Raw genomic sequence first — 10,605 nt, 5'->3', positions numbered from 1 at the left:
ATTGAATTATTAATTTAACTGATTCTTCAACAACACTGAATTATTCAGGAATGAGACAAGTCTTGACAAAAATTAAAAACAAAAATTAATTAAAATTAAAAATGAAATTCAAAATAATAATTACAGCTATAACAGTGTATAAATAACACTTGCCTATGTGGAGTAAAATTTAATTTAAAACTTAAAACACAACTTTTTTAATTTGTGTCAAATCTCAGCACAAGCAACCCACCACAAACAGTCTGTGTTTGCCTGATAAAAATGAAATGTAAATGTATGTATGAGTGAGTCAACGATTCGTTCAAAAACCTGCTTTGTGTTGCTCATCTCTTGCTTTGACTGAAAGAAACTATTTGCATCTTACAGGCCACAAACCTTTATTTTGCTTTTTTTCATTTAGAAATATAATTGTTTCCCTAGAGGAATGATTTCACAGATTTCCCTTTCATTTGAAAGATCATCAGAGAATAAGACAAACACAACCATGATTATTACAGTATAGTCATTTCAGCAAGTCTCTGATTTGATTCACTTACATCAGATTTAAAAAAAAAAAAACAAACAGCAAACTGTTGTTCTTTCCATTTTTAACTAATAAAGTTACCAGCCTATGCATGTTTTATGTTTACATACATATAAAAATGTAGAGACCATATAATGTACCACTGAATTTGTATTAGTAGGTGTTTATAGTTTTTTAATTTTTTTTTTTTTTCAAACTGCTACAGTAGGACTTCATGCTTGTTTGTGTGGGTGGGTGTGTTTGGGGGTGTTATATGAATATTTGCATATTTTGGTTTGGGTGTTTTCTACCATTTTACCATCTGCTCTCATAATCCTTCATGTCTGTCTGGGGTCTCAGACCTGTGTGTGTCTGTCTCAGTACCTTTGCGTTGTCTTTTTGTGTAATTAAATGCATGAGTGAGTCAGTATAGTAGTTTTTAAATATACATTACTTTAAACCTCAGGTTCATAAGTATAATTGTATTATACTTAACTAGCGTATTAACTAAAATTAGTACTGACTAATATTAATACATTCTAGAAGTAAAATAAATTTATTACAAAAATATTTATAATACATAAATATTAGATGAAAATTTCATGTAAACAAAAATAAGCAATGTTCACTTGGCAACTAATTGAAATAAATGTAAGCTGAAAAATTTGAATAAATAAAAGCTAAAACAAAATTTAAAATCATAAAAATAACATAATAATTAAAACAAAACAAGGAAGCACCTCGCAAAATTAAACAAAAAATTATCTGAAATTAAAATGAAATTCAAAATAATAATTACAGCTATGATAGTGTATAAATAACATTTGCCTATGTGCAGTAAAATTTAATTTAAAACTTCAAACACAACTTTGTTTTCTATTTGTGTCAAATCTCAGCACAAGCAGCTCACTACAAACAGTCTGTGTTTGCCTGATAAAAATGAAATGTAAATGTATGTATTTGTGCTGTATGACGATAAGCTGTCGCTGGTGTCCATCTGCTCACGTATAATCTTACTGTCCTGAAGTGGCGTGTGTGTGTGTCTGTGATGTCTTTACCCTGGAGGGTTAACCAGGCGTCTGCCTGCTGACCTTTCTGACCCCGGCCTTTTGCGTGGACCTCAGGAGAACAGCAGGTACACAATCACAAGCACAGGATCTGAACAGCAGGAGAACAAGAGCTGAGGGGGCAGACGGACCCTGTATGCGTGTGTGTGTGTGTGTGTGTCGCTCGGTCATTCTCAAGCTGTTGCATTGTGAAAGACCTGCTAATGCACTAAATAGACCAGTGACAAAGACACACACACTCAGAGACACAAGCCCAGCTGTCAAACACACACACACGCTGGCACGAGTCACATCAGCAGGGTGACTTCTGCCATTCGGACTAACGTATTTCTGTCTTTGTTGACGTAACGCACGCTGCTTCATTTGCCCGTTACAAATTATCATCACAAAGGCCTGCTGGGTGACATATATGATGTATTCATAGGCGGCACGCTTATTACTCCGTCTGTCTGGATTTACACAGAGTCTTTTCTCTTTACTAACAACACTTATCAGCTGATGTGTTAGTGATTTTTGGTGGTCAGGTTTAAAGAATCACATTAACATTATCCCCAAACAAACACAATACTGACTGTCTTCAAGTCAAGCATCTATTATTTCAGCATCAAATGTTGTTTTTAAGAGTGTTTGTGCATATTTACTCTTAAAGACTCTTGCTTTAATATTCTGCATCTATTGCAATGACATTTTATGTGTGACTTGAGCAGATTCGAGGAAGAGTATCTTTTCAGTGCGTTTCAGTAAGGAGGAGGCGCAGCATGGCTCCCTCGCTGCAGGACGGACGGTGGGTGTTAATTTGTTGTTGTTGGTCAGCAGCTGTGCCGCACGCTCAGGAGCAGGTGGCGACTCGTGAGGGGACTGGGAAAGAATGAGCGGCATGTGTTTGTGTGGGAGGCAACAGGAGGAGGGGAGAGACTCTCATCCTGCTTAGAGACACGACCAGCATATGAGGACCTGGATGGACACAGCATCAACACTGACAGGGGTGAAAAACAATTTAGACCCTATAGATTTTATTCAGATGGCAAAATACAGCAACCTTAGACTAGATTCTCAGCCACTTCAGGAACCCTGTAACCCTGTACATTTGTTTGAAGATTTTTCACACTCTGTAGTTGCAACCAAAACAAACAACAAAAACGTTAATATAAGAGGCTGTTTCGTTAAAACAAAAACAAAAACAACAACAACAACAAAAACATACCAAATACAGAGTCAGATTTGTACATCATATCAAAGCTGAATAAATAAGCTTTCCATTGATGTATGGTTTGGTAAGATAAGACAATATTTGGCCAAAATACAATTATTTGAAAATCTGGAATCTGAAGATGAAAAAAAAAAAAAAAAAGAGAAAATCGCCTTTAAAGTTGTCCAAATGAAGTTCTTAGCAATGCATATTAATAATCAAAAATAAATTTTGATATATTTACACTAGAAAATGTACAAAATATCTTCTTTACTTAATATCATTTTGGCTAAACATTTTGGCGTAAAAGAAAAATCTGTAATTTTGATCAGTACATTGTATGGGTCAAAATTATCTTTTTTTTATTTTACGCCAAAAATACTGGGAAAATCGCCTTTAAAGTTGTCCAAACGAAGTTCTTAGCAATGCATTTTACTAATAAAAATGTAAGTTTTGATATATTTATGGTAGGAAATGTACAAAATATCTTCATGGAACATGATCTTTACTTAATATCCTAATGATTTTTGGCGTAAAAAAAAAAATCGATAATTTTGACCCATACGATGTATTGTTGGCTATTGCTACAAATATTCCTGCAATACTTATGACTGGTTTTGTGGTCCAGGGTCATATGTATCATACAAAATATGTAATATACAAAATATAGAAATTCCCTACATTTTTGTTGTTTTGTACATTTTTATTGTTGTTGTTGTTATTTATTTATTTATTTATTTATTTTTACTAAAATCAAAACTAATAAAATGTCTATAGTCTATATGGAATATTTATATTTGTCACTTGTCAAGTAAACTTCAAGTAAAGGTACTGTACGTCATGGTCCTAAAATTCATACCATGGTACATTATCAATAAACCACAAGTACAAGATTTCTTGGTACATTTGATTTGGAAACATGCAAATGGTATTTTTTCTCAGACATGTCCCAAGGTTTTAGCATGTTTTCTGGACATGATACTTTCTGAACATTATGGTATTATGGTATTATGGTGGTGTATGACACAGTAATCATTCATTACCATTACACACATCAAAGTAGCATCTAGTATCATCATTGTACCATGGTATCACCACAGTGTTTTTTATTTTATTCAACAGCAGAGTCTCTGTAGCTCCACCTCCAGTAATGAAAATCTTAGAGATGCTGTCAGTGTGTTCAGACCCCCATCAGACACACACACACTGAGTCCGTGGATCTATCATTTCAGTGAAGAACTACAAAGCACACGACGCACAGCGCGCAGCTCGAGTCTGTCAGCAAAGTAAGGATCATAATGGTCGGGATTCCAGGCGCGTTTCAATGTAAGTCCTCTAATATTACGTGATTCTGCATGTTTGCAGCATTTTGTGCAGTTCATATCTGACAGTAACATGTATCGCCGCATGTCACACTAAAAAAATCAACGTAACAGCGAGAATAGGACATGTTTTGTGGTGCACGGTCTTCCATGGTGAATACCATACTAACAATCGTCACTGTTTTTACTGTAAGCTATCTTTCCCGCAAAATGCGTTCTTGCTTTGCAACTGTATTGTATTGACTGTAAGTTCTTGTAAGTGATTCAGTCTGCGCATGCGTGTCGATGTTCTTCAGCATCTTCGGGACACGAGCGTTCCAAACTCCTGCGTTCTTTTGAGTTCCATTTATAATGTATAAGCTTTAAACAAATTAATTAAACATCATATTTAACATAATTACAATCATATGGAGCCTCCCTCCCTCCTTAACTGTGATATTGTTTAGTGGCAACTGGTAAATTGATGTTTACTGTATCTTTAAAGCATGTTAAATTGTATTCTTTTATCCATTTTTCAATGTTATGTTTGTTTATGATGATGTCCAATAGTAATAGGCTTCCACAGTAGATTCTGATACTATACCATGGTATTTACAGTACATGTTAAAATTATCTAATGCACTTCATTTTTATATCACTAAAAGTGTGTGCTTAAGTTGATAAATGTAAAACTTATAAAGAATACCGTGGAGGTCCATTGCATATGCTAATAAAAAAAAAACATGGTATTTGATACCATGGGAAGAGTGGAGATCAAACAAAGTACTATGGTACTACCATAATATTCTTCCAAATACCTTGGAGTACCACATAAAAATGATGGATTATTGATGATATAACCACAGTACTTTTTATGTGAGGGTGAAATAGCCATGTTTTGTTTTGTTTATGGACAAGTACCATGGTTCTCCCTTGTTTTGTTGTTTGTTTGGACATTATAATGATGATGATCATTGTAATTCTTTGAAGTGTCCTCTGGCATCATGTAAAAAAGTGCCAGTGGTTCTCAAACAGTATCAAAGTATATTTTCATGCTAATACCATGGTAGTAAGGGCAAGCTGTCTGTATGGTGAGGTAAACCAGCTCTAATCTGTTTTGAGGGTCGGAGACGGACCCCTCTCTTGTGTCTCACTGGAGGATTTGGCGTTAATCCCTTCGGCAAAGTTTCACACCATCTGGACTTCAGTGGTGCTTGGTGGACTGATCTACATGAGGCCAATGTGTTGTGTGTGTGTGTGTGTGTTTGCAATGAAACGTCCTGGTGCCACAGCAGCGCTGTCAGGGTCACTCGTGCTCGAGAATAACGCAGGGCATTGTTTTGTCCCTGGGGTTTGTTTCCTTGGCCTGAATACCTAATGCATTGAACTGGTAGCTGATGATGCTGAAGATCATGCGGTGATCATTTTGACCACATGAGGGCATGATAGGCTATAGATGAGTGAGGTTTGGAGTTTGACTAGTAATGACAGTAAATAGCAAATTACTTGTGAAGTAATGTAAATATCATGGCACATAATTTTCAGTACCATGGTAAAACTCGAAGTACCATATTACCATAGATCACTGTTATTTTGGCAAGTTTTAGCAGTTTTATGATGTGCTTTTGTCTTATTTATTTATTGTTTAGCCTTAATTCATTTTTAATTAGTTTTAATAATTTAACTTTAACTAATTTTATTTTTTGTTAATTGGTCAAAATTTCTGATTTTAAAATGTAAGTTTTTTTTTTTATCTGATATTTATATTATTTAAGTTTTATTTCAGTCAACAAAAAATATTTTTTAATTCTTTTTGCTTTGGTAGGTTGTTTCATGGCACAGTTATGGTCTCAGATGGTAATACTATGGTACTTTAGCAGTTTGAAAACCTACCATGCTGGAAGCATGATAGCATGATATTTAAATGGTTTTCCAATGTATTCTCAAAGTATCAAGGTACAATTATGGTAAATATCTGGAAAACGTACTAAGTTTTGTTTTAAAAAACACAGTATTACCATAATAATACAACTGACAATTTCCAAAACAACATATTTATGATTTTGTCCAGCATCCTGGAGACTAAAACGTTCATGTACATCCCTCTTTAGTGAGCCTCTCGTGATCCAATTATTGGTGCAGATCCAGTTGGAAACGTGAAGCTTAAGGATTTTGGTGTAATTTTCCCCTTCAGCTTTGGCCGAAGCTCTTGAAAGACGGGAAGTTTTGTGTATGTGTGTGTGTGTGTGTGTTGGGGGGTGGTTAGATTCCGATCCTCTGACTTGAAGAAAGGAAACACAGGACAAAAGGGCCCTTCAGGTTTGAATTAGCGCTTTAATTGCTCTTGGCTCTCGCTCCCGGGGTCTCCAGCGCTGGCATGACGGCGCTCGGGTCGTGTGGGAGAGTTTGTGCACGTCAGAAAGAGAGAGTAAGAAGAGAGGGGAATGAAGTATGGGTCTCCGCTTCGGTTTAAGCAGCTGTTAGTGTTTAAACGAGGCAATCTTGGCCCGCTTCGGCTCCACGGATCTCTTCTCAAACTGCTGAGAGCTGCGTCCAATTAGCAATTAACCAAAGCCTTTGAGTCCCAGCCGTAATAAAACGGACGCTCGATGCAACCTAGATGGAACCCAAATGCACTGCGTTTTATTCAACTGTTTGGTGGTTGCAGGGCTGCGGAGTGTTAAAACATTGTCAAACATCCACTGATAAAGTTAAATATGACTCTTAGTGCGTGTATGTGGATGTCATTGACCCCGTTCTTGTGTTTAGCCGCTCAGCAGGCCGTTTGTGCGCGAGCGTGTACGCGCTTGTGTGTGTTGGATGGATTATCTCGGAAGGGAAACACAACGCAGTAATTGACATCAGCTCCACCAGATGTTTCTCGTCGCCCACCGCTGCGCGGACAGGCTGTGGAAGATTGAATCCAGATGTCGAGGCTCCACAGCGAATAGTTCTCTCACCACCAACGAACGACTGTTGCCCAGAATGTCAGTTTTTGCTGGAGATACGGATTATTGTGGGACCGGACCGCCTGGAGTCGCGCCTCTGACCCCGTTTAGAAGAATCCAGATTTCTTTATGTGATTCCATCACCAATATTATCCTGATGTGCTGACAACTGTCTTTGTTTTGATACACTTCGCTTAGCCTAAAGATGGAAAGTATCATTGCTCTAAAGTCCTTAGACTTGTGCATATTCAGTCGTGTCACATTACGATTGGCACGTGAGACCTAACATGACATATTCTTTCACCATTGGTTCTTACCATTGGCTTTTCCATTGGATTATTGCATAGAATAAGCTCTGTGCACAACAAAAGTTGATTCGTACACATTTTGTTTGCTAAAACCAAGAATCTTCACAAATGAACACATCTTCAATGAAGTCTAAATACAATCGGCAAAAGTAAAAGCTAAATGTAGACTGTAAACGAACTACACCATGGTTGCATGACAACTCATTTAGTCCTTTTTTCTGAAATTTTAGGTTAGAGTAGTTTACAAGAGCACGATTAAGATTAGTTTTGAGACCTTAGGGACATGCAAGGTTTATTTTAACAATGTAATTGTTTTATCTTAAATTTCAGATTTTTCATGCAAAATAATTGCATGAGTTCTGAAGACTTGGAATATTGCATGCAAGTCATATGGACTTTTTTTGGTTGATTTTGGAGCTTGACATCGCTCCATCACCAACTAGAATGAAAAAAATTGGTGTAGGATTTACTTTGAAACAATTGTCACTCTGAAATTGCTAGAAAAGTTTACAAATATCTACAAAGAAACATCAAGTTTGTGTTGAAAGGAACTGATAGAGAGCAAATGATGACACAGAAAGATCATCTGCTAAACGGTCCCTTTAAAGCTCTTTTCACTGCAGATTCCCGAATTAGCGATGCATTTTGTTGTCATTTGAATTGTTGTGCGATGGTTTGCAGGGCTGATGGTTATCAGCTGATCCGGCTGTTGTGAAAACAAAGCAATTGCAGTTTGGAGGGTTTGGAGTGGCGGGATTATTTCAAGACGGCTGATCGCGCTCTGAACTTTCTGCTTCTCTCTGCGGCGGTGGGAGTTTAAAGAGGGACAAAGACGCCAGTCATTGAGGAGTCTATCAGAGGGAGGAGCATTTAAGGGCTTGTGAAAGGGGCTTATCATGCCATTAAAGCTTTTTAGGACCCCCACCATCCACACCGCTTGAGAACGAACCCTCCACCTCCTCCGCCCACAGTTTCTATAGAGTTCAGGCAGATTTCCTTCAAACTTCTGTGTAAACTCAGAATCAGATTCAAGAAACTTTACCTTAGAAACATTGATGCAAGGTTGAATCTCTTGATCCAATATCCAGGTGCTATTTCACCCTGCAAATAAACAAAAAAGAAATTATAGTTTTTATAGTTTGTAAGACAATAGAGTCTGTTTTGTAGACCATTAAGATTATTATCTTGCTCAAATTTTCATAACCAAATTAAAATTGAAATCAGCATAAATTTTATGAAACAAATAGTACCATGATGCATAGTTACAAATGTACAGAAAATGTAAATAATTAATAACAACTATTATTATTTATTTAGTTGGTTATTTTTGCATCACAGTCATGGTTAATATAATATAATAATATAATAAAAAAACAGAAACTGAAATTAAGATCATAAAAAGCATTTTGTTACTTAAACCAAAATCAACATTAACTAAATAAAATTAACATTTTCAAATAAAAAAAAATTAATATAACTTAATATAATTATTATTTTAGTTAAGTCATGTGCTATAATAACTAAAACTGAAATAAAAACGAATAAAAACTAAATATAAAAAAATTAAAAATGACAAAACACTTTAAATTTAAAATGGAAAATATAAAAATAAAAACATTAATATGTTAAGAAAACGTTAATAGTATCTCAGTGAAATAATAATATTTTATTTTGATATATTTTGCAGTATATTTTGAAACATAAAATGTGAGATTCCCACATATGTGTAATTTAAAAATAAAATAAAATAAAAATAAATCCAGCGGTTACATTACACTACTTGTTTTCCTTTGCTGTCTCTCTGTCTGATCCTTTATTTCTCGGTCTCGGTCTGATGGGAAATCCAGCTGTTTTGTGGCCATCAGTGGCCGATGGACTATTAAAAAAAAGAGGGGATAAAAATCGCCTTCAGTGCAGACTGTGAGAACTTACCAGAGCGTTGACATTGAGACCTGATGTGTGTGTGTGTGTGTGTGTATTCCCAACTGTTTCTCATGCTTCAGGCCACACTGCCGCATTAAACAGGATGTCTGTGTCACATTTCAACGATCCATTATATTTCTGCTGTAGATTTGGCAGGAGTGCTTCTGAATGAATGTGACAGTGAATGAGACACTTTATTTTTGTCTGTTTTTGTGAGTCCAGAGGGCTGTAATGATATCTTTCCCATGAAATACTCTGAATATGAGCGTGATTACCAGCATGTGAGGCGAGCGCAGCGTTTATGTCTCACGTGAGGGATGTCTGATGTGGGAATGAATCAGTCTCGTGAGTCAATTCCTTCAGGAGAACTGGTTCACAAACAACACTGAAAAATTAAATCCAGATTTGGTCTGAAAACATTTTATGGGTTAAATTAAAACTAAAAAGTGTAATTATTTTTAAGTATTATTAAAATAAGCATTTTATTTCAGCTAGTTGCAAAGAGATAATGTAAAGTAACTGGAGAATCATATGATTTGAACTGGTTCATTCAAACGAACTGTTTGAAAGAACCGATTCTCCGAAATGACTCCGGCATTCCAGCACTGGTAAACATGCCAAAGGGATTGTGGGAAACGGTGGTCTTGACAAGCCAGAACAGATCCTGCAATCCAACCTTAGGCATGCTCACACACACACACACACACACAAGATCCCCTTTCCCTTCTTATCTGCACAACTATAATTAAGTCCTTGGTTTACAGCGTAAAAAGCCCCATGGGTGCTCACTCACTGTCTCTCTGTCTATCTCTCTCTCTCCAGGTGTTTTCTATACATACTCCAGCTGAACCACCTGCAAACACAGGTGTGTGTGGCTCTAAGTGTGTGTGTGTGTGTTTGTGCCAATAACACAGCTGCTCTCTTGCCTTGAGGCCAAAAATGGACAGAGAATTCAGAATAAACACAGGTGCGGTGTAGGAGAACAAGAGATATAGACCAGCTCCAAACATCCACCAAAACAAGCCTTTTTTCTAGAGCTCATACTATTTATGCTACATATAAACAATTTGTTATCATAATATATATTATTATATAAAAATATTATACATTTGCGAGCAGTATAATAGTATTGCATTAAATTGTGCACTATATAATTTCAGTATGCAGTAAGCAGTATCTGAACACAGTCTCCTTTATTGGGTGTCTTTCTCTCATCTTGTGTCTTGGATTTCGTTCGGCATGAATCCCACATGGATAGAGCTCTTTGTGTCTTTGTCAGAAAAATATCCCCATTACAGCCGTGTTATCTCATCCATGCTTTCATCCCACTCGGATGAGATTCCGGATGCATTTTATTCCAATAGCAC

General features: G+C 36.3%; 1 protein-coding gene across 2 annotated transcripts in view; it reads left to right on the top strand.

Annotated features, from left to right (window-relative positions):
• The first annotated feature begins 3,944 nt into the window (after nucleotides 1-3,944).
• The window catches only part of cbfa2t2 (CBFA2/RUNX1 partner transcriptional co-repressor 2), a 34,925-nt gene continuing 28,264 nt past the window's right edge, over nucleotides 3,945-10,605 (top strand). For both annotated transcript variants that reach the window (XM_051112316.1, XM_051112315.1), the window contains exon 1: nucleotides 3,945-4,084. In XM_051112316.1, coding sequence (XP_050968273.1) covers nucleotides 4,057-4,084 — 28 coding nt within the window. In that variant the 5' untranslated portion in view covers nucleotides 3,945-4,056. The remainder of the gene's footprint in view (nucleotides 4,085-10,605) is intronic.

The sequence above is a fragment of the Labeo rohita genome, chromosome 6, assembly GCF_022985175.1.
Source record: "Labeo rohita strain BAU-BD-2019 chromosome 6, IGBB_LRoh.1.0, whole genome shotgun sequence".
In the NCBI taxonomy this organism is placed as follows: Eukaryota; Metazoa; Chordata; class Actinopteri; order Cypriniformes; family Cyprinidae; genus Labeo; species Labeo rohita.
This window is presented reverse-complemented; position numbering and strand designations above follow the sequence as displayed.